General features: G+C 45.7%; 1 protein-coding gene across 1 annotated transcript; it reads right to left on the reverse strand.

Moving 5' to 3' along the window:
- Positions 1-2,179: 2,179 nt before the first annotated feature.
- On the reverse strand, positions 2,180-21,256 carry gfod2 (glucose-fructose oxidoreductase domain containing 2). The gene is made up of 3 exons (XM_084308765.1): positions 21,166-21,256; positions 10,709-11,074; positions 2,180-9,044 (listed from the first exon to the last, which is right to left on the reverse strand). The coding sequence occupies exons 2-3, from the start codon at positions 10,959-10,961 to the stop codon at positions 8,170-8,172; spliced, it is 1,128 nt and encodes a 375-aa protein (XP_084164891.1). The 5' UTR covers positions 10,962-11,074; positions 21,166-21,256; the 3' UTR covers positions 2,180-8,169.
- Between the last annotated feature and the right edge of the window lie 3,895 nt (positions 21,257-25,151).

Here is a 25,151-nt window from a genome sequence, read left to right on the forward strand (position 1 = left end):
ATTTTTTATCATGCACATGTTGATTGAATTGATTGAAAACTTTATTAACAGATTGCAGAATGGGTACAATACAGTATAGCTCAATACACACAATTGTTAAGGGGATGCAGACCAGAGAAAGACTTTCGTCTTGTTTACATCAGGGTCCCCCATTTTCAATTCATCAGGACATATATGACATACATGACATACAGATAGTCAGTACTGCTACATCTATACATTTATGACATACCAGATTTGCAAATACAGTACTGTTTGTGATACAGAAGGAGTCAAGAAAAGGGAGTATATACATTTGACGTAGAAACTGTACATTGGAGGAGGTTGGGTGGGGGGGGGTTGGGTACCATACTGGGTAATTTACATTGGAGGTGGTTGGGGGGGGCACACTGTATAAACAAGCAAAACTGTACATTGAGGGGGGGGGGGGAGACACTGTACAAACAAACAAAATTGTACATTGGACTATTGACAAAACCATACTAGGTAAATGACTGTACATTGGAGGGGGTTGGGTTAGGATATTTACAGGGGCCAGTGTTGAATTGCCTTATTACCTGTTTTTTTGTCTATTTTATTATTAATATTATTGCACAATCGATGTGGGCATGACCACCCGCATTTTACTGTATGCCCTGGTATGTATGTGACAAATAAACCTCTACTAATGTGTCAAAATTACTACCTATACTAATATGTCTAAATTACTACCTACTATGCTAATGTCTATACTATATACATTGTCATGTAGCTGACGCTTGCCCTTTAGCCAAAGCAATTTACAAGTTTTGTACAAGACAGCAGGAGGGGGGGGGGGGGGGGGGGGGACTGTACATTGAGGTGGTTGGGTGAGTGGTGTAGTGTAGGTTCATATATTAGGACAAGTGCATGACAGTAATGTTAGTTAGGGTTCAAGTTTTCTTTTTCTATTTCAGATAATGATTGAAGAAGTGCGTCTTTAGTCGACGGCGAAAGATTGTACGGGATTCGGCTGTCCTAACTGGGGTGGCAAGTTCGTTCCACCATTGTGGGGCAAGGACTGAGAATAGGCGACTTCTCTTTGATGACCCTCCCGGAGCTCGGATAGGAGTGGGTCTGAGGCGGCCAGAAGATGCAGAGCGTAGGGGTCTTGAGGGTGTACAGTAGTTAGAAGATGCAGAGCGTAGGGGTCTTGAGGGTGTGTAGTTAGAAGATGCAGAGCGTAGGGGTCTTGAGGGTGTGTAGTTAGAAGATGCAGAGCGTAGGGGTCTTGAGGGTGTGTAGTTAGAAGATGCAGAGCATAGGGGTCTTGAGGGTGTGTAGTTAGAAGATGCAGAGCGTAGGGGTCTTGAGGGTGTACAGTAGTTAGAAGATGCAGAGCGTAGGGGTATTGAGGGTGTGTAGTTAGAAGATGCAGAGCGTAGGGGTCTTGAGGGTGTACAGTAGTTAGAAGATGCAGAGCGTAGGGGTCTTGAGGGTGTGTAGTTAGAAGATGCAGAGCGTAGGGGTCTTGAGGGTGTGTAGTTAGAAGATGCAGAGCGTAGGGGTCTTGAGGGTGTGTAGTTAGAAGATGCAGAGCGTAGGGGTCTTGAGGGTGTGTAGTTAGAGACCATTGACCGGAGGTAGGCGGGAGCCGTTCCCTTTGCCGCACGGTATGCCAGGTCGAGGGCCTTGAAGTGGATTCGTTGCGGCAATGGGGAGCCAGTGCAGGTCCCTAAGAAGTGGGGTGACATGGGCCGACTTCGGTAGGTTTGAGATCAGGCGGGCCGCTGCGTTCTGAATATACTATTCAGCATAATACTATGCTGTCTATATTACTACCTACTATGCTAATGTCTCAATTACTACCTAGTACTACTCTGTCTAAATTACTATACCCAACTACCTACTATGCCAATATGTCTAAATTACTACCTACTATGCTAAAATGTCTCCCCTCCCCCCTCCTGCCCATGCCTGTACCTCCCCTCCTGCTAGGACACCCGAATTTCCCCAAGGGGATCAGTAAATGATAATCTTACCTTTATCGCTTTAAATTATTAACATCAGTTCTTTCTTAAATTCAAGAAAGTCTTAAGCAGTGACCAACCTCGACTCAGTCTCAGTATAACAGCTCCAGTTACCAGCGGTCACATAAACAGACGAGCCGACGCACCTGTCGGGTGATAAAAAGGTGTTCTTTACCAAAGGAGACACACAATTAGTTAATATAACTGTATTTATTTTCCAAAGAAACCAACAGTAGAGTCCAGAGCCAGCAGTTCGACTCAGTAAGTGGCTCAGACTGTCTTTACACGGTGAGACCATCAACAACGACACCGACAAAGAAAAGTCTAATTCATAAACACAATATAAATATTAGAGCTTCAATCGGAACATTTCACAAGCTGGAAGTAGAAATCAAAATGTAATAATAACAAGAAGTGGGAACCTTACTGAATGATGGTTAATATTAAAAATTAATAAATAGAATAAATCTTCCAGAGACAAATGTCCTGATCCTTTTGCAGTGAGCTGCTCGTTCAAAACACACTGCATATAAATATGTGACATTTTATCTGAACAAACAAAACAGTAAGAACTGAACAAATGTCCACAGACGACCTGGCTGGGGTGAAGCTGAAGGCACCGCTCTGCTGTGTGATCTGTAAACTCAACCAGCGGTTTGTTGTAAAGCACTCTGGGGTCAGTGTGAGGTCACTGTGGGGTCAGTGTGAGGTCAGTGTGGAGTGTGACGCGTGTCTCCTTACTTCCATCTGGAAAAGTGCAATAAACCCAGTTGGTTCAGGTTGTACATGAAATGTGATCTGGGAGAGGAGGAGAAACCAGATGTGCTCTGGGAGAGGAGGAGAAACCAGATGTGCTCTGGGAGAGGAGGAGAAACCAGATGTGCTCTGGGAGCAGAGGAGGAGGAGAAACCAGATGTGCTCTGGGAGAGGAGGAGGAGGAGAAACCAGATGTGCTCTGGGAGAGGAGGAGAAACCAGATGTGCTCTGGGAGAGGAGGAGAAACCAGATGTGCTCTGGGAGAGGAGGAGAAACCAGATGTGCTCTGGGAGAGGAGGAGAAACCAGATGTGCTCTGGGAGAGGAGGAGAAACCAGATGTGCTCTGGGAGAGGAGGAGAAACCAGATGTGCTCTGGGAGAGGAGGAGGAGAAACCAGATGTGCTCTGGGAGAGGAGGAGAAACCAGATGTGCTCTGGGAGAGGAGGAGGAGAAACCAGATGTGCTCTGGGAGAGGAGGAGGAGAAACCAGATGTGCTCTGGGAGAGGAGGAGAAACCAGATGCGCTCTGGAAGCAGAGGCGAAACCAGATGTGTAAATACGCCTTGAAGAAGAATGACCCAACAAAGTGGTAATTTACCAGTAAACACGCCTTGAAGAATGACCCAACAAAGTGGTAATTTACCAGTAAATATGCCTTGAACAAGAATGACCCAACAAAGTGGTAATTTACCAGTAAACACGCATTGAAGAACGACCCAAGAAAGTGTTAATTTACCAGAAAATACGCCTTGAAACAATAACGACCCAACAAAGTGGTAATTTACGAGATTTCAAGATCTTTCCTCGACACCCGGGTTTGGGGCGATACGGTGATAGGCACAGGTCGTATGACTTATTATTATTGGCTCAAAAACATCATATTAAAGAATCAAGTACATTCATTATGTACAATAACATCTCGTGTTGCACAACTTAAAGAGATAAAGCAGCCAAAAAGAAAAGAAAAACGCTATTTAACTGCATCCGTGTTGATGTTAGTTACGACCAGAGCGTCCTGAACTCCCCGTTCCCGGGAGGAGTGGAAGGCTGTCTGGTAGTGGGGCGTGAAGGACACAGTGGGTCTCGTTAGTTATTCAGCAGAGTGGGACAGTGAGAGACTACAGGGAAACACGTCCTAAACAAACTAAACTCATCAGATCCAGTGGTTCTACTCGGTCAACAGGTTAGGAGACAGAGGTTCCAGCGCAAGCTGCAACCTGAAGGCGTCTTGGGCAGAATCTTCACAGACCACAGGTTATTTATACTGTAATGGGCATCTAATGGACACTTATGCATAGACTCTTATAAGGTTACTCAGGGTTGTACACCCGTGTCATTACATTGGAACTCAAAACCTTGTACAAAAACACGCCAACTTACTCCGGTGTATTGTTATACAATACACACGACACGTAAACAAAATGTCATAGTTTCAAGACGACTGAAACTCATTTACCCGCCACACCGCCCTGCTCTCTCAACGATGAAAACGCATCACCGGTTCTATGTTGTCCTTCTATGACAACACTATGTTTTTGTTAATGTATGAATTTAAATAATACCTCAGCTACACGTTTCTACACAAGAGCCTCTTGAGCCCTTGGGGGACCCTGATGTAAACAAGACGAACGTCTTTCTCTGGTCTGCATCCCCTTAACAATTGTGTGTATTGAGCCGTACTGTATTGTACCCATTCTGCAATCTGTTAACATTTTCAATCAATTGACCCCTTGGTGGATTCCACCCACAAGAGCCTCTTGACCCGTTGGTGGTTTCGACCCACACAGGAGTTGTAGCCATCATCTACTATTTTCATCGGATTCCCAGAAACCATGTGTTCTCGTTCCATTCAAATAAGTATAAAAGAAAAAAGAAAAAGGGTGCTATAGACAACATTCAGCCACTAGATGGTGCTATAGATGAAATTCAGCCACTAGATGGTGCTATAGATAACATTCAGCCACTAGATGTCGCACTGGAGCACCAGCATGTCATTTATCGAATCAGGTGCATTCCACATGGGGAAATGGGAAGCAGGGAGGGGATGCCTATTGCTTAATAACAGCGGAGCAGTGCTGCCGTTGCTTCCGCGTTTTCCCTGATTGGCTGCGACACGCCCCGCGGCAGGCGCGGCAACCGCAGAGCGGAGCTCTGCCGCGGAGCGGAGCGGCAGAGCTTGCGGCATTATGTAACCGCCCTAATCCGCCATGATTTTCATTCGGCGCTCAGCTCACCTGGCAGCGCAGCGGTCCTGCGGTCCGTTGTTGACAAGTTCGAATCCCATCAAATTTTTTTTTTAAACGTGTATTCTTTCGCCGGTTAAGGTTAGGCATGGTTATGGTTAAGGTTAGGCATTGTTTCAGAGTTGGTTAAGGTTAGAACGGTTAAGTTTAGGCGCTGTTAAGGAGCTGGTTAAGGTTAGAGTTTGTCTTAGAGAATGGCAATATTCTTTCTATGGTTAAGGTTAAGGTTAGGCATGGTTAAGGTTAAGGTTAAGGTTAGGCATTGTTTCGGAGTTGGTTAAGGTTAGAACGGTTAAGTTTAGGCGCTGTTAAGGAGCTGGTTACGGTTAGAGTTTGTCTTAGAGAATGGCAATATTCTTTCTATGGTTAAGGTTAAGGTTAGGCATGGTTAAGGTTAAGGTTAGGCATTGTTTCGGAGTTGGTTAAGGTTAGAACGGTTAAGTTTAGGCGCTGTTAAGGAGCTGGTTAAGGTTAGCGTTTGTCTTAGAGAATGGCAATAGACAGCCTATTTCCGCACTGCCGCTCTCCCGCGTTGCCGCGGTCACATGGTCAAATTGTCACATTCTTGCACTGCTCCGCTGTTAAAAAGCAACACGCGGAGGGGATACATGCACACAACATGTAAATAAAAAATTTGGGGGAAAAGCAATACTTTTGTTTCGCACCTTTCTAAAAGCTCTATGTATTACATTTACATGTATTATATATATTTAAAAAAATATCTACATAGAAATGTTATCTATAGCACCTTTAAAAGATATAGGATTTTGTTGGGAGAACGTTCTGTTAGAGGAAGCTTACGTACAATTTCTTAAAACGTAAATACGTTACTAGCGACCCCCGACGCCTGCAGTTTCCTCTGACCACGACCTCCGACCCCTGCAGTTTGATCTGACCACGTCATCCCTTGATCCGCTTGGTTTACTTCTGTATTTCCACCGCTTCGTTACCTCGATTCTGAACTATCGAGAATTATGTACCATTAAATACAATTTCTAAGCTCAGGAAATACCTAGAAAGATGGTTTTTGACGACACTATTGGTGCCAAAATGTTGAATTTGCAGGTTGTAAGACATGGCGGCCAGCGGCACCGTGACCTCAGAAACATCAACAAGGAGCTAGTTTGGTGGAGCCGGGCGTCACAATGACTACCCTCTAGCCTCACTCGGGTTTCAACGACTACAATGAGTCATTTAAATCATGTCCCGATACCCCACCTCTCTTTTGCCAAGTAATAGAGTAGCCGGTGACCGCCTCCAGTCCTTGCGTGTAGCGGTGTGCTCCTTTGTAAAGCCAGAAACTGAAGCACATGCAGTAGTTTAGTACCATTTCTCCGGAAGCACTAAACCTACTGGGAGCTCATTCTACTCTGTAGTAAAATAGGAATACGAACAGGGTGGGATTCCCCTTTTAAATGTTTGTGTACTCATGAGAAACCTTTCATTCCTGGCATCTACACACCGGGTTAGGCCATGACCGTCCACCATGTACCTCAAAATGCTCTGGTCAATGATGTTTTCACCCTCTATACTGGACACTTAAACTAGTCATTCACATTGTAAGCGTTTCATGTAGAATTCCAGTATTTATTCTACATCATTATAATAACCCAGTGCCCATGTTTGCAGTCATACCAGAGTACACTCAAGGTATCACAGACACCAGTGCAATTAGTAAACGTGGCCACACTCAACTTGGGAGAATTCTCAATCATTTTTCTCCCTAATAATGTGGCACTGGCCACTGAGAATATTTAAAAATATCATTATTAAAAACGTTGCCAACCCGAATTAACTCATGAGGGAAATTTGGAGAATATGAATGTATTTGGTGTTGTTGGAAAGATAGGTAGTTGGATGAAAAGGGCTGAATGCTAGTGGTGAAGATATACTCTGAGGTCAGAGGTCAAATGAAAGAAAAATAAACCTTCAAAAAGATTCATCTTCGTTCCTTTGAGGTCAAGGGTCGTCTCCAGTAAGCTCAGGGTTAACCCTTTGCAGCTTAGCCAGAAAGCCCTAATGAAGTCACAACAAGCAGACTTGAAAATGTTACAAAGTGAAATGTTGCTAAATTTCTATCTTTAGTTTTAAATGTTGTCTATAAACATTGAGGATCAGAATAATGAAGGTGCAAAAGTAAACTAAAATCAATTTTCTTTTATAAATATGACCGTTTGAAGAAAGAACACAGAGCAGGTTCTATTAGCAGGTTCTGTTAGCGGGTTGTTAGCATGGAGCGGGTTCTGTTAGCACGGAGCGGGTTCTGTTAGCATGGAGCAGGTTCTGTTAGCAGGTTCTGTTAGCATGGAGCAGGTTCTGTTAGCACGGAGTGGGTTCTGTTATCACGGAGTGGGTTCTGTTAGCACAGAGTGGGTTCTGTTAGCACAGAGTGGGTTCTGTTAGCACGGAGCAGGTTCTGTTAGCACAGAGTGGGTTCTGTTAGCACGGAGCGGGTTCTGTTAGCACGGATTCTGTTAGCATGGAGCAGGTTCTGTTAGCATGGAGCAGGTTCTGTTAGCATGGAGCGGGTTCTGTTAGCATGGAGCGGGTTCTGTTAGCATGGAGCGTTGTTAGCATGGAGCGGGTTCTGTTAGCATGGAGCGGGTTCTGTTAGCACGGAGCGGGTTCTGTTAGCATGGAGTGGGTTCTGTTAGCATGTAGCGGGTTCTGTTAGCATATCAGTGCTGGGCTACTGGGTCTTCAGACGCTCTCATGACAAAACATCAATAAAGTACTAATCCACCACAGGAACAAAAGGTACATGATATACGTTATGTTTTAGCCATAAGTCATATTTTTACGTTTCGTTTCAGCGAAACAAACAGTGCGACCCAACATCGGTCGTGGGAGAGAGCCGATGCAGCAACACTATGATGCTGCTCCACTTTAACATTAGATGGTTAAGATAGAAAGGTAGGGTTATGGTTAGTTTAAGGTAACAGTGTGGTTAGGGTTATGGTTAGTTTAAGGTAAGGGTTAGTCTCAAGGTTCGTTCCCAGCAGGGGAACTCGTTTCGTGGTTTACAGTTCTTTTGAATATGTAATATATGTACTCATTTGAAAATACGTCTATATATTACTTATTTGTGATATGTACACATTGTACATGTTCATAAATACACCACTGTATGACTTCTGGCTCCAACACGACGCTCTCTGACCCCTGACCCCGCGCTGCAGCACTAGCTGCTGCTCTCGCTGTGGTTGGGCTCAGGCTCCTGGGTCATGACCTCCACGCCCTCCCACTCCCCGGTGCGGCTCGACCTCTTGACGGCCTCCACCACCGTCTGCACGTACAGCCCGTCCTCGAAGGTGGGCGCCGTGGCCACCGGCCCGCGTGCCCAGGACCGCCGCTCCTCGTGGGCCTGGAAGCAGCGTCGGAGCGCCGCCACCATGGAGCCCAGCCCCCGCAGGTGAGGAGTCTCCCCGCCGCCCCCCGGCCCCGCCCCCCCCCCGCCGCCCCCGTCGTCCCCGAACAGCAGCTCCTCCTCGCCGGCCCCGTGGCGCTGCCCGTAGAGCTCCGTGCCCCGCGCCACCAGCCGGCCCCCCGAGCCCACCACCATCACCTCGCTCAGGAAGGCGCCCGGCAGGTTGAAGTTCAGCGTCACCGTGCAGCACGTGGCGCCGCTCATCAGCATCTGGAAGAAGCAGAAGTCGTCGCTGGTGACCCGGCGGATGCCGCGGATGGAGGCGCTCTGCGGCACGAAGGTGCGCAGGAGGCCGTGCACGCGGCGCGCCCGCTGGCCCGTCAGGTGGCTCAGCAGGTCGATGACGGCCGAGCCCACAGTGTGCAGCCCGCCGCCGCCCATCAGCTCCTCGCAGGTCCAGCCGTACGACTGGTCCAGGAGGCTGGGCCCGAGGACGCGCACGTCGCACACCTGCAGCTCGCCCACGTAGCCCTCGGCCAGCAGGCGCCGCATGGCCACGAAGGGCGGCAGGAAGCGCAGCGTGTTGCCCACCAGACTGAGCAGCTGGGGGTAGTACCGCGCCGCCGTCACCATCTGGAAGGAGTCCAGCGCCGTGGCTGCCTTCTCACACACCACGTTCTTACCTATTCCTGGAGGGGGGGGGGGGGGGGGGGGGAGAGGAGGGGGGGAGGTGGGGGAGAGAGGAGGGGGGAGAGAGGGGGGAGGGAGAGAGAGAGAGGGGGGGGAGGTGGGGGGAGAGAGAGAGGAGGGGGGAGAGAGAGAGAGGAGGGGGGAGAGATAGAGAGAGGAGGGGGGAGAGATAGAGGGGAGGGGGGGGGAGAGAGGAGGGGGGAGAGATAGAGAGAGGAGGGGGGGGGAGAGAGAGAGGGGAGGGGGGGGGGAGAGAGAGGAGGGGGAGAGAGAGAGAGGAGGGGGGGGAGAGAGGTGGGGGGAGAGAGAGAGAGGAGGGGGGGAGAGGGGAGGGGGGAGAGAGGTGGGGGAGAGAGAGAGGAGGGGGGGAGAGAGAGGAGAGAGAGAGGGGGGGAGAGAGGAGAGGGGGGAGAGAGAGAGGGGAGGGGGGAGAGAGAGAGAGGAGGAGGGAGAGAGAGGAGGGGGGAGAGAGAGGAGGGGGGAGAGAGAGGAGGGGGGAGAGAGAGGAGAGAGAGGAAGCGGGAGGAGGGGGGAGAGAGAGGTGAGTTGTCACAGAGGCAGAGCTGTCCAATGCAGGGCTGCATAGCTAGATGTCATAGCTTCGAAAATGTAAGGTCTGCGCTGCTCTGTGTCTATTATGAAATGACCATTGCGCGCCGACACGCCCACTACGCAAAGCTATTACTCGCACACTGCTCCTAAATGATTTCTCCGGTTCGCACAAATCTATTTTTAGGGGCAAATGCAAGTGAAATGGTCACACTGTAGAGCCCTGATAGTGACAGTAACATAGTAGGTAGGTAGTAGTATATAGGATCGATGCAACGTAAAAAGATCGATTCATATTGCAATACACTTATTTTGAAAATCCCCTCGTGAGCATATCCGCCCGGCTGCAACAACAACATTAGCTCAGCGCAGCTCAGCGTGTGTAGAGTCTGTAGACGTTAGACAGCATTGCTTCAGAGTCCGCCTATTTTGCCCGAAATAAGTGCCTGTTGTTTTTTTCCCCCACAAGGGGTCAAATGCATCTAACATGCTTTCCATCCTCGCCATTCCTTTATGCCCACGTCGCGTTAAATACCGAAATTAACGTTGCGTTAGCGTGAGCTAACTAAGCTAAGCTGATAGAGCTCACAGCTGAGAGAACAGCAGAGGTCCACTAGGGACTGGGAAGGAGGGGGGGTTAGTGCATTCTCGAGATAGCCCCACTAACAGGATATGGCCGGTACTGCACCTTCTGACTCCCAATATGCCTTTTCCAGCCAAAATACAGTGCTGTGATAGGATATTAATATCGAAAAAAAAAGAAAAACGAACCAAAAACAGTGAACAGGAGGTCTATTTGTATTAAAAACAATAGATTGTTTTTCATTTAAATGTCTGGAAGAGCTCAAAAATAAAAATGTCAAATGATATTTCCATTGCCTTTTTTTTTTGTTGATTTAAATGTTACCGATTGTGTTAAATGGGCATATAATATCGTCTCATATCGATCGCAGGCACCTGAATCGAATCGTATCGTATCGTGGCAGACTGTGTGATATCGGAAAATATCGTATCGTTGTCCAAAGAATCGATATCGTATCGGGATGAAACTGGTGATTCCCACCCCTAGTAGTATAGTGACAGTAACATAGGTGATGAGTGACAGATCTGTTACCCAGTGCTTTGACAGCGATCTGCCGCGTCATCGGAGGCGGGATGTAGATGCAGACCAGGTCCACATCCTGGTGCAGCAGCACGTCGTCTGATTGGCTGGTGTGGAAGGGGATGCCCAGCTCCTTGGCCAGACAGCAGGCCTCCTCCTCGCTCCGCCCCCAGAGGGCGTGGACCTCGAACCCTTCCGCCTGCAGCAGCGGCACCAGCACCCGGGCCGTGCTGCCCGTGCCGAACACGCCCACGCCGGGCAACATGGCCGCTCGCTGGACCTCACGTCAGTCTGGACCACCGCCGGCCCTGCCAGCATCACAGCCGCCCGCCGCTCGGACCTCCGGTGCCCCTCTGGTGCCGTCTACGAGGAGTCTACCTGGAAACACAAATATAGAAACTACTGGTGTGGTAGAAGACGTTTCAATCTAGTATTAAACACATACAGTATGATCAATCAATCAATCAAATGTATTTATATAGCACATTTAGACCAACGTGCTTCACAGTAAGTCGCATAGCTAAAAACAAAGAAAAGTGCAGAAAAGTATAGAATAAACTGAAAATATAAACAACCAACAGATAGACAAGGAAACAAAACAACACAAGCAAGGCCAGAGTCAGAGTGAGTCAGGGAAGGCCAGGCGGTATAGATGGGTTTTGAGTTTAGATTTAAGTTAAAAGACTCGATGGAGGGGGAGATTTGAGGGGGATGCTGTTCCAGAGGTCATGATACTCCACCACTAGTGGTAGGTAGGGTTGCCACGGTGATGTGAAATCTCCCATGACTAATAAACTCATGACAACACTGGTGTTAACGGTGACACTTTGATTTGAACACAAATCTGTCAGTGCAGAGTCCGTCCTCATCTTAAATAACAAACAGCATTGCTTGTTGTAGTTAATGAAGAGAGGCAGAGTTGATTTTGCAACAAAAAAAATCATATCTCTTTTATTTTTATTTTTTATAATCTAATTTTATTTTCATATTTGAATCCCATGCCCATCGAACGAAGCTTCGAAGTATTTAAGACAGCCCTACTTTATACCTGTATCACTGTACATAATACTACAACTCTGTACATACATCCGATTAGCACTATTACTCAGTCTAGTATGTAGTATCTAGTAGTACTAAATTATATACCCAGTTAAATCACCTGCACATTGTTACTATTGCACTTTACTGTTACATTGTCACTCTGGTTGGATGGATGCCAAACTTCTTTTCATTGTACTGTATGATGATAATACATTTTAATCTAATAAAATTCTGCATGACCAGTAGACCAACTAAGGTGAATTGATGTGTTCCAAGCTAGCCTGAACCAGTTCCTCTCATCAGCAGTCACTTGACAAGCTGCTTTGACACATGGTCCGATATCACTCAACATGTCATTCCCAAAATGTTCCACACACAATACAATCCAGCCTGTTCAGGTGTAGTCCAATGTGTGAAACCTTTTGTAAACGCAGTGAGTTTGGCCTTTTAACTATGAGTCGAATATATTAGGGCCACTCGATTATAGCTAAAATCCTAATCACAATTATTTTGTTATCACGATTATTAAAACACAATTATTTGTTGTAGTGATGCACGATATATCGGCCCATAGCACCACTGTGAAGGAAGGGTGCGCTCCATTTATTTAAATCACTCACAAAAAATAAAACTCTGGGCATTTATATTATAATACCGTTTATTGCACTATTATAAACTCTACAGCATACTAATCAAATTATCCATTTATATTATTATAACGTTTATTGCACCATTATAAACTACAGCGTACTAATCAAATGATCCATTTATATTATAATAACATTTATTGCACCATTATAAACTACAGCATACTAATTGTTGTGAAGGATCAGATTAAACCGAATATATATATTTATTTATGGATATATATTTAATAGTATTTGTATATCGTTTGATATCCCTTGTATATTCCTTGTACATATACACTGAATATCCCTTTGGTCTACTAACAGCCCATAATAGTTTCATTCTCTCATTGGCCAAGCCCCTTGGTTCAAGTTCAATCGTGCCGACGAACATGTCGTTACTAGCCCCGGTTCCGCGTAGGAATACGTCTGCCGAAATACGAATGGTACTATTTGTTCACAGCGCATATATATATGGCGCAAGTAAAGTAGAACTTCCCTTAGCCCTTAGTTCTTTACCCTCCAACCTAGTGGCAAGACGTTAAGCCTCACCCACGATACACGTGTGGTGCAGTATGGTCAACTTGGCCTCAGAATGGCATTGAGACATCGTGTGGATTAATAGTTGAATTGTCATAGTTTGGCACTATACCGTCGAGTGGGACGTATTTCTATTAAGTTAATAATAGTCTATTATGTATGGTGCATCGTTCGGTTAGAGTTATAAAGTGAGCAGTACCCCCATCGTTTTCCTCGCGTTATCTAGAGTCTTAACCAGGCTGGGCAGACCACGTGTGGTGCTTTCATCCGAGGAGTTCTGGGCAAGGACGAGTGGACCTGCACATTGGATTACCTTACCCGGGCGACGGCGAGCCCTACACGGCTTGGATTATCTACTTGCTTTGGGTGCTTTGATTATGCCATGGATAACAGCCAACACTGGTAAGTGTTGGAACTACCCCCGAGAGGAGTCCAGGTGAGACGGCGCTCTAACCCGAGTGAGGTCGCCTCACGTCTCTTCGTTGTGGACCGGCAGCTACAGTCTACAAGAGGGCCCAACTGTATTCATCTGTGGACCAAGGTTCTGTGGGCACCGTGTTCAGCACTCTGAATTCTCCCAAGAAATCGTTGGCCAGATGGGATATCGCCAGCGGCTCTCCTAACCCCCCCCCCCCCCCCTACTGACTTACAACCAGCGGGACCCCCTTTAGTGTATCCAGCTATAATCATTAAGTACCATCGCTATAGTTCCCTAAAGAACCAGGTTGTATACTTGCTTCCTGCGTAACCAGAGATTGGACATTCAATGTTGATTTGCCTACGAATACTCATTTGCCTTACAAGTGCATTCAAATCATAAATGTCATTACGTGAACGTTGTATATACCCTTTGCTATATATTAAAGATTCGACGGATACATTTGTGTGGACTTGGTTTCATCAGGTGGGAAAGTGTTCATCATATCTATATCATGTACTGTGTGGCCAGTAGTTAAAGTACATAAAGCGGTAGTGGTTTAATGATACCATACTTATCAATACAGTCAGGGAATTGTACCCCTCAGTTACACTAATCAAATGATCCATTTATATTATAATAACATTTATTGCACCATTATAAACTACAGCGTACTAATCAAATGATCCATTTATATTATAATAACGTTTATTGCACCATTATAAACTACAGCGTACTAATCAAATGATCCATTTATATTATAATAACGTTTATTGCACCATTATAAACTACAGCGTACTAATCAAATGATCCATTTGTCAATGCCTCTCCCAGTGTGCACGAGAGACCCCCACCCCCACAATGCCTCTCCCAGTGTGCACGAGAGACCCCCACCCCCACAATGCCTCTCCCAGTGTGCATGAGAGACCCCTACCCCCACAATGCCTCTCCCAGTGTGCACGAGAGACCCCCACCCCCACAATGCCTCTCCCAGTGTGCACGAAAGACCCCCACCCCCACAATGCCTCTCCCAGTGTGCACGAGAGACCCCCACCCCCACAATGCCTCTCCCAGTGTGCACGAGACCCCCACCCCCACAATGCCTCTCCCAGTGTGCACGAGACCCCCACCCCCACAATGCCTCTCCCAGTGTGCACGAGAGACCCCCACCCCCACAATGCCTCTCCCAGTGTGCACGAGAGACCCCCACCAAGGAGATGGCTGGTAGATATGATTTAGACAACTGCCTCTAGAGAGAGATGACAGAGGGGAGTGAGACTAAAGCTCATCATCAGAGTCCAGGCTACCAGCTCCTTGGTTCACCAATCAGTCTCGACTCTTGACCGGAGTGAACACCAGGTACACCGCAGATCTCAATCACAGTCCAGATTTACCAGACAGAGCAGACACAGAGCAGACACAGAGAAGACAGACCAGACACACAGCAGACTCCAGAGCAGACACAGAGCAGACTCCAGAGCAGACACAGAGCAGACAGAGCAGACACAGAGCAGACTCCAGAGAAGACAGAGCAGACTCCAGACCAGACACAGAGCAGACTCCAGACCAGACACAGAGCAGACTCCAGAGCAGACACAGAGCAGACAGAGAGCAGACAGAGCAGACAGAGAAGACAGAGAGCAGACAGAGAGCAGACACAGAGCAGACAGAGCAGACAGAGAGCAGACAGAGCAGACAGAGAGCAGACACAGAGCAGACAGAGCAGACAGAGAGCAGACACAGAGAAGACAGAGAGCAGACACAGAGCAGACTCCAGACCACACAGAGCAGACTCCAGAGCAGACACCAGAGCAGACAGAGCAGACTCCAGAGCAGACAGAGCAGACAGAGAGCAGACTCCAGAGCAGACAGAGCAGACAGAGCAGACTCCAGAGCAGACAGAGCAGACTCCAGACCAGACACACAGCAGACAGAGCAGACACAGAGCAGACTCCAGACCAGACACCGAGCAGCTGAAACACCAATTTTCACATCGGTGCATCACTACCACTAAAGGTGCTCCCATAGTCGAGCGGACTGTACACGGAGCAGACTCCCGCGGGCTCAAAGCGGACCCAAGCGGTACTCAAAGCAGACGCACAGCAGAGTCCAAGTGCGAAGCTCCTATTTTCTGACGTGCGGACGTCCGCGGCGCCCACTTGGTGTCACACAAACTGGCGCGAGGTGTAAACTGGCGCGAGACATGTAGGAAATAGGTCCGCGGAGATCCGCTCGACTATGAAAGCTCAAAGAGTCCAGTGGACCTCCGCAGAGTCCAGTCCGTGTACCAGCGTTTCCATTAGCCGGTAATTACCGGTATTTGACCGGCAAAATCTGTTGAAGTCCGACATATTTAATCTCTCCGGTCATAATGTCCGGTGAAAATAATTCCCTCTAAGCACAATTAGATTATTTGAATTGTATTAAAATAGACTAAAATTAAATAGCCTATGCGATGAACGAAACAATCATTACATTTGTTTCATCGTTGCTTCACCAAGCAGCCGGTCTAATAATGACACCACTGTGTCAGCGCGAGCTGGCTGTTAGATTTGTGAGAAGCATCCATCTGCAGACACACAGAATGCAGTACTCCAATCCAGCCATTGGCAATTCAGCTGTTGGGTGGGCGGCGCTGCTGAGCCCAGACCGGACCGGTGTAGACAGTGGCGCTGCTGGCTCTCCGGCTAGTGACGTCACTGGCGCGCCGGCTGTTGTGGAGGGGGGGGGGGGGGGCAACCGCGGGGGGGCGGGGACGCTCTCTCGTTGTCGGAACACAGTGTGAGAAGAGCATTTATGCAGGTGAACACCAGGAAGGCTGCTGGCCCAGATGGCATAACAGGACGCATACTCAAGTCCTGTGCCAACCAGCTGGCCCCAGTGTTCACCGCCATATTTAATCAATCCCTGGCGGAGTCAGTGGTCCCTGCCTGCTTCAAGATGTCTACCATCATCCCTGTACCGAAGAAACCCTCCCCAACATGTCCAAATGACTACAGACCGGTGGCACTCACCTCTGTGGTCATGAAATGTTTCGAGAGGCTGGTCAAGGACCACATTTGTGCCTCCCTCCCCAGTGATATGGACCCTATGCAATTTGCATACAGGACAAACAGGTCGACCGACGACGCGGTCTCCCAGGTACTGCACAGCACCCTCTCGCACCTTGACCGTCAGAAGGGGGGCTATGTGAGACTGTTGTTCATTGACTACAGCTCAGCGTTCAACACCATAGTCCCCACCAGACTGGTGGACAAGCTGATCGGGTACTGGACTTTGAGCGAAAGACCCCAGGCGGTCAGGGTGGGGGGTCAGACCTCCAACACCATCACCCTGAGCATCGGGTCCCCCCAGGGCTGTGTTCTGAGCCCCCTGCTGTACACACTCTACACACACGACTGTGTGGCCAAGTTCAGCTCCAACTCCATAGTGAAGTTCGCAGACGACACGGTGGTGGTGGGGCTGATCTCGGACAACGACGAGAAGGCCTACCGGGAGGAGGTTGAGGTACTGGAACGCTGGTGCCAGGACAACAGCCTGCTCCTGAACATTGGTAAAACCAAGGAGCTGATCGTGGATTATAGGAGAGGACAGCAGGAGACGCACACACCACTGATGATTAACGGGGCCACCGTGGACAGGGTGAGCAGCTTTAAGTACCTGGGGGTCCACATCTCAGAGGATCTGACATGGTCAACACACATAGACACAGTAGTAAAGAAGGCGAAACAGCGCCTCTACCACCTGAGACAGTTAAGGAAGTTCAGAGTATCGGGGAAGATACTCCAGTCCTTCTACTCAGGAGCTGTAGAGAGCATCCTGACCGGAAACATCACTGCCTGGTATGGAAACAGCACGGCACAGGACAAGAAGGCCCTACAGAGAGTGGTGCGCTCAGCCGAGCGTACCACGGGTATTGCACTACCCCCCCTGCAGGTTCTATACAACAAGAGGTGCAAATCCAGAGCCTGCAGGATAATGAAAGACCCTCACCACCCCAATAACAGCCCGTTTCAGCTGCTGAGGTCAGGCAGACGCCTGCGAACCCCAGCTACTAGGACAGAGCGGCTTAGGCTCAGCTTCTTCCCCCAGGCCATCAGAGCCATGAACAATGACCATTGAGTGCTCAGAACATTGAACTATCCACACACAAGCACACATGAACACACACACGACACGCACACTGTGCACGCTCACACACGAGCAGCCACTTAACACTTTAACATGAGCGGGCACACACTCATGTCGCACACACGCACACTTATGGCCAAAGGAAAGGACACTTTAAATTAGAATAACAGGAACAGTGTATTGCACTACCAAAGCTAACTAGCATGTCCCATATGCTGTGTAAATAACTATGTACAGATACCGAGATGTCACTCCATGTTACCTGTTACCTGTTTACTGCACAATGTTGTTTTTTCATTTTTTGATTCTATTATATGTTGTACCACTGTATTGCACATCGTTGCGGGCAAGACCACCCGCATTTCATTGTATACCTGTATGCCGTGACAATTAAAACTCTTGACTTGACCTAAAAACACCGCTGCTCTGTCGGTCTGCAGCTCCATGCTTCACGTAGATCTAACAACAGCCAGCTCGCGCTGACACAGCGGTGTCATTATTAGACCGGCTGCTTGGTGAAGCAACGATGAAACAAATGTAATGATTGTTTCGTTCATCGCATAGGCCATTTAATTTTAGTCTATTTTAATACAATTCAAATAATCAAATTGTGCTTAGAGGGAATTATTTTCACAGGACATTATGACCAGCACCAAGTCGTTGGGAGGTGGAGTCATCACGCAAACCCACGATAATGTTGCAGTCTCTCTCTGCCAAATTTCTCAGTTCTTCGCTTGATATAATTAATACAAATGTCCAATATAACGGAATTCGTTAGCTCATAAAAATGTGATTATAACAGACTGCTGTTTAATGTCGGGCAGACTGCCCACCGACACCTCAAGTTGGCAGCAGCACGAAGTCTCGAGGGACTTATTTTATTTGGAATATATTAATGACTATATACTCAAAAGTAGCCTAGTTTTAAGTTAAAATATTATAAATGCCTTGATGATGTCATTCTTTATATAGGCCTATCAATTGTTTTTAAGCTCAATAAACTCTGACCGGAATTTATCCCATTTGTCCGGTAGATTGAAATCTACCGGACACTCAGACCTGCAAAAAAAAATTCTAACGGAAACCCTGCCGTGTACAGTCCGCTCGACTATGGGAGCACCTTAATTCTCATCACGTTCCATTCCTGGCTGGCTGCCCATGGAAAGTTAAAGATAGCAGCTGTAAATTAATGAGACCTCTAGGCCAAACATCCCCTCTTGGTACTGTGCTTTGTTTACATTTCTTTGTTTGGGTTTGATGTGTGCAGGTTGGATTTGAGCAGGTATGTGTTGCTGACCACACTGGCCAAGCCTCAGGCTATAGGGTGTGGTCAGGTCAGCCATACAAATATACCTGCTCAAATCCAACCTGCCCATCAAACCCAAACAAAGAAATGTAAACAAAGCACAGTGCCAAGAGGGACTCCTCCTTTGCCTAGAGGTCGCTGTTTGACAGCATTACAGAGATTATACAATAAAGTCACAATCATACATTGTCTACGACCAACCAAATTGGTTGTCTAGGATTTATAAAGGAAACCCAAGCTAACTCTAAGCGGCTACATTTTGATCACATGTTGGTCTGTGACCCTGGTGTTTAATGTCATGATGAACGTGTTGTTGTCTCTCTCCGATGTGTTGAGACTACTGTCAGGAGGCAAACACGTCAGAGCTGTAACATGAGTGACTTCAAGTCATGTATTGTCATCATGCAGCACAAGTACAGTATAACGAAAACAAGTTTGGCATGATCCAACCAGAGTGCAAATGTAACAGTAAAGTGCAATAACAATATATATACAATGTACAGGTGATTAAACTGGGCATAATATACATAAGAGTCCATCAAACCCTGATTGATTGATTGAAAACTTTATTAACAGATTGCAGAATGGGTACAGTACGCCTATATTCGAATACCAACCGTTTTGTGCGTTTGGCGAATCTGATTGGCCACTGACGTTTCTGGTCATGTGACATGTGCACCAATCGTGTGACGGCAAGTTCTTTCGCCGGTTAAGCTTAGGCACTCTTTCGAAGTTGGTTAAGGTTAGAGTTTGTCTTAGAGCAGGGCGATAGAACGCCAGCCCTGATTCCAAACTCTAACCGTAACCAACTTCAAAAGAGTCGCCTAAGCGTAACCAGTGATAAACTAGGCGTTAGGTAGTTTGCTGCTGGTCGGGGCGGAAATGGGCGCGTCACACGATTGGGCGCACATGTCACATGACCAGAAACGTCAGTGGCCAATCAGATTCGCAAAACGGTTGGTATTCGAATAGACGCGTACAGTACAGCTCAATACACACAATTGTTAAGGGGATGCAGACCAGAGAAAGACTTTCGTCTTGTTTACATACAGATAGACAGTACTGCTACATCTATGACATACCAGATTTACAAATACAGTACTGTTTTTGATACAAGAAGAGTCTAAAAAAAGAGTATATACATAAGAGTCAGTCAAACCCTGATATATAGACTAATGACTAAGCCAAGTAGTAGTACATGCATCTTTGTTTGAGTTGGAATTGTTCAATTATTAGGGTAACGTTGCTCTGAACAACACGACCCAAAGAAGAAGAAGAGAAACATAGGCGTCAGCTCTCTGTTGATAATATAGAGATACTGTTAGCGGTCTGTTGATGATATAGATACTGTTAGCGGTCTGTTGATCATATAGATACTGTTAGCGGTCTGTTGATGATATAGATACTGTTAGCGGTCTGTTGATCATATAGATACTGTTAGCTGTCTGTTGATCATATATAGATACTGTTAGCTGTCTGTTGATCATATAGATACCGTTAGCTGTCTGTTGATAATATAGAGATACTGTTAGCCGTCTGTTGATAATATAGAGATACTGTTAGCCGTCTGTTGATCATATAGAGATACTGTTAGCTGTCTGTTGATCATATAGAGATACTGTTAGCCGTCTGTTGATAATATAGATACTGTTAGCTGTCTGTTGATCATATAGATACTGTTAGCTGTCTGTTGATCATATAGATACTGTTAGCTGTCTGTTGATAATATAGAGATACTGTTAGCTGTCTGTTGATAATATAGAGATACTGTTAGCTGTCTGTTGATAATATAGAGATACTGTTAGCTGTCTGTTGATAATATAGAGATACTGTTAGCCGTCTGTTGATCATATAGAGATACTGTTGCTGTCTGTTGATCATATAGAGATACTGTTAGCTGTCTGTTGATAATATAGAGATACTGTTAGCTGTCTGTTGATAATATAGAGATACTGTATTACTGTTAGCTGTCTGTTGATCATATAGAGATACTGTTAGCTGTCTGTTGATCATATAGAGATACTGTTAGCTGTCTGTTGATAATATAGAGACTGTTAGCTGTCTGTTTATCATATAGGAGATACTGTTAGCTGTCTGTTGATAATATATAGATACTGTTACGACAGCAGCTAACATTTCAGTCAAAGCACGTCGTTTTCTCTTATCTTAGCCAGACATGTGGACATAATAACATGACAAAAGACACAAACCCAACGTTAGTTAGTAGTTAATACATTATGAGCTGTGCAGTCAGTCCTCCCAGCTGTAGTAGCGTTAGAGCTAACGGCAGGTACTGTTAGCCCGAGCTAGCATCGCTAACGGTACCTCACACCGGCTAACGTCAATATAACAGTCATATCGTTCAAATAGAAAACACGTCTAAGTTGTCTCCGGTGGCCAACGTTACCTTAGATGATAATAAGGAACGTAACATGGTGTAAAGCGCTGTTTCCTACGACAACACCCCGACGCTGGGAGTGGGATGGATGTGTGTTGAGTTGCAGACAGTTAGCTAACAACTAACCACCAGCCGAGTCAAGCCACTTAGTTTATGAGGGGTTCTACTTCCGGTCAGAAATAGACTGTCATTTTCAAAATAAAGGTTTCAAGAATCAAGAAATCAAGAATCAAGAAGGTTTATTTGTCACATACAGTACATCATACCAGGGCATACAGTGAAATGCGGGTGGTCATGCCCGCATTGATTGTGCTAAATACAATAATAAAAATAGGCATAGAAAAAAATAAACATAGACCAAATAAAATAGGTAAGACACAAGATATGCATGGTAAAAAAAAAGACATGATAAGTTCCTGAGAAACGGGTTCCTATATACACTACAATATACAATTTTACAATTGCAATTCCATTGCAATTCCATTATAAAAAGGTTTTGTGCAAACATTTTTGTTTTAATAATGATTAAAGGTATGTTAATAAATAATAGTATACGTGTCTATAATATGATGTAGAAATTATGTGATCACCGGCTGTAATATGTAATGCTATGCTATGCTATGCTAGCTACATACGGTATCACAGTCATGCAAATTAATATGCAGTGAGATGAAACTGAGATCTGCAATGGTATGTCATGTAATTGTCATACGAACGAACTCGATTCTTGTACCGGATCTCCTCTCTGGTAAACAAGAACACCCTGAAGACTCTGGCAGGAGCACTCATTCAGGGGTACTACGACTATGCTTGCACCTCATGGTACCAAAGCACCTCAAAGGCGCTAAAAACAAAATTACAAACATCTCAAAACAAACTGGTCAGACTACTGCTTGACCTTACTCCTAGAACCCACCTCACCCCTGCCCACTTCGACAACCTAGGATGGCTTAGAGTAGACGACAGAGTACAACAACTTGCAATGGGCCTGGTCTACAAGATACACTACACGACCAAGGTACCCATGTACATGTCAAAATACTTCCCAAAGGTCAGTGAATACCACGATCACAACACCAGAGGGAGCTCCACAAATCATGTCAAACCCAGATTCGGCTCAAATAAGGGACTAAACACGTTTCGCAATTATGCCACATCAATGTGGAACGCCCTACCTAAAGCTGTAAAGGAATGTGGATCACTACCCACTTTCAAAACCTCTCTCAAGGGACACCTACGGGAGACTGCAATTCAACACTGGCCCCTGTAAATATCCTAACCCAATCATTCCAACCCCCTCCAATGTACAGTCATTTACCTAGTATGGTTTTGTCAATAGTTCAATGTACAATTGTGTTTGTTTGTACAGTGTCTCCTCCCCCCCCCCCCTCAATGTACAGTGTTACTTGTTTATACAGTATGCCCCCCGCCCCCCCCCCCCCCCCCCAACCACCTCCAATGTAAATTACCCAGTATGGTTGTCAATATCCCAATGTACCCAACCCCCCCCACCCAACCTCCAATGTACAGTTTCTACGTCAAATGTATATACTCCCTTTTCTTGACTCCTTCTGTATCACAAACAGTACTGTATTTGCAAATCTGGTATGTCATAAATGTATAGATGTAGCAGTACTGACTATCTGTATGTCATGTATGTCATATATGTCTATATGAATTGAAAATGGGGGACCCTGATGGAAACAAGACAAACGTCTTTCTCAGGTCTGCATCCCCTTAACAATTGTATGTATTGAGCCGTACTGTATTGTACCCATTCTGCAATCTGTTAAATAAAGTTTTCATTCATTCATTCATTCATCTAATTGCTGAATGATATATTGACTCTAAGGGCTTAAGAGTGGAAGCCACTCTGTAAACTTCATCCGTAGTCCAATACAGACATGAAAACTGCTTCAACGACTCTCTTTCTGCTAATCATGACTGCTTTTTATATATATATATATATCATATAATCATATCATAATATGATAAGAGAAGCTGGCTCTAGTCTGCGGTTAAATTCTTTAATGAACACCACTAGCTCCGTGTTGAGAGGCTCTCTTCTTTTTACTGTGTTATGTAACTTGTACTGTATGTTATTGTTTCTTGTTTGTATATTTGTATTTGTGTAGCCGGTCTCGTATTGCCATCACTGCGTTGTGTTTCAGTTCGACCCATTAAGGGATTGCCCCGAGTGAGTCTCGAACCCCGGTCTCCCGCGCCGCGGGTGACATCACAGACCACTATACCAAGAGGTGAATTCACTTCTTGGTAAGGTGTCTGCATGCCTTTTTTTGATGGGGGAGTGAGTTTAACTTGCAGTACCGCTAACGTCCACAGTCACTTCACAACACTTGAAGTCCATCGTGACTGTGGATATACTCACGGTACCTCCGTTACATTTGCTCTGGTGGCAAACCATGTTTCCCCTCGGGATGAAGAATAAAAACCATACCATACCATACCATACTTATATAAGAAGCCAATATTTTGTTGCAACTTATTCGCAAGAACGCCTACATGATATTTAAATGTAAACTTTTCATCAAGCCAAATACAGAGGTATTTCTATTCTGAGACTCTCTCAATGCCAGACCCACTCACAGTAGATATATGCAAGTCATTGTAAACAACATATATTTTGCCTTACTAGCATTAAGTACCAGTTTGAGACTAATAAGCGCATCCTGCAAAGCATCAAAAGAGTGTTTCACAGAATCTGTGATACAATAGTGTCATCCTCATGAAGATGAACTTGGCAATCACTCAAAGATGAGACAATATTATTAATATACATAAGACAGGGCCCAGGACTGATCCCTGCGGGACACCTTTCGTAAGAGGTGGAAACTCTAACTGGGCAATCCCCGATTTTATAAATGTTTTGACCCAACTGCAAGCATTTGGGTCAAAGCCAACAATATGTAATCTTTGCAACCGAAGAGCGAGGTCAACTGTGTTGATGCCTTTTGACAGATCTATAAACCGGCAGCACAGTGTTTTCTTTTATCAAGGACGGATAGTGGGTGTAACGGTACACAAAAACCACGGTTCGCTACGTACCTCGGTTTTGAAGTCAAGGTTCGGTACGGGTTTTCGGTACAGTGGGGGAAAGTTTGGCTTTCCATGTTCCACTCAGGAGTGATGTAGTGTGCAGTAACTAATTGTACTTGTAGGGCTGTCAACGAATATTCTATATTGAAATTAATAATCGACTTGTAAAAAAAAAAAATAATAATAATAATAATAATTATATTAGATTGTGAAAAAAACAGCCCCCGGTGGGCGGTCGTTAGTGGTTAACATACCTAGTGGTATTCGTTCGGTACACTACACAGCCATTCGGTACGGTACGGTACACACTGAAACGGTTCGGTTCGGTACGGACACGTGTACCTTTACACCCCTAGCGGATACTATATAATTTACTTTATAACTTGTAGTGGCTGAGATTGTGCAATGCTTTTCTCTAAAACCACAATGTGCAAAACCACCTGCTGATCAGAGGCTGAGATACCTGTGCCCTAATGATAAGGATAAACCCTCAATGAAGAATCAACAAAAAAAACGTACAATTTGACAAAAAGATAAAACTATATTCTTCAGTCCAGGTAGGCAAGCTGTTGCTGGGTAAACGTCAGTGTTGTCATCGTAGAATTATAATTATTTATAAGATATTCCTTTATTGAGTCCTTGGGGGAAATCCAGGTGTCATAGCAGCAGGTACAGGTATGGGCAATAGTACTGTATATCTGTATGTCATGTATGTCATAAATGTTATGATGAATTGAAAATAGGGGACCCTGATGTAAACAAGACGAAAGTCTTTCTCTGGTCTTCATCCCCTTAATAATTGTGTGTATAGAGCCGTACTGTATGTCGTATTCGATTTATATAGAATAATCTTCAGGACGAGGAGATTGCATTTAGATATTTATTCAAAGGTAAGCATTCGTTAATCATGAGTGTAACTCCATCCACGGCTGGCAGCT

The sequence above is a fragment of the Notolepis coatsorum genome (assembly GCF_963971535.1).
Source record: "Notolepis coatsorum genome assembly, chromosome: 2".
Taxonomy (NCBI): domain Eukaryota; kingdom Metazoa; phylum Chordata; class Actinopteri; order Aulopiformes; family Paralepididae; genus Notolepis; species Notolepis coatsorum.

What these genes read in the sequence shown, in the direction of transcription:
- gfod2 (XM_084308765.1), bottom strand. Translation starts at nt 10,961, where the DNA reads ATGTTGCCCGGCGTGGGCGTGTTCGGCACGGGCAGCACGGCCCGGGTG. An exon ending in GATCGCTGTCAAAGCACTGG is followed by an intron (nt 9,045 to 10,708) that starts GTAACAGATCTG and finishes CCCCCCCTCCAG; the next exon opens with GAATAGGTAAGAACGTGGTG.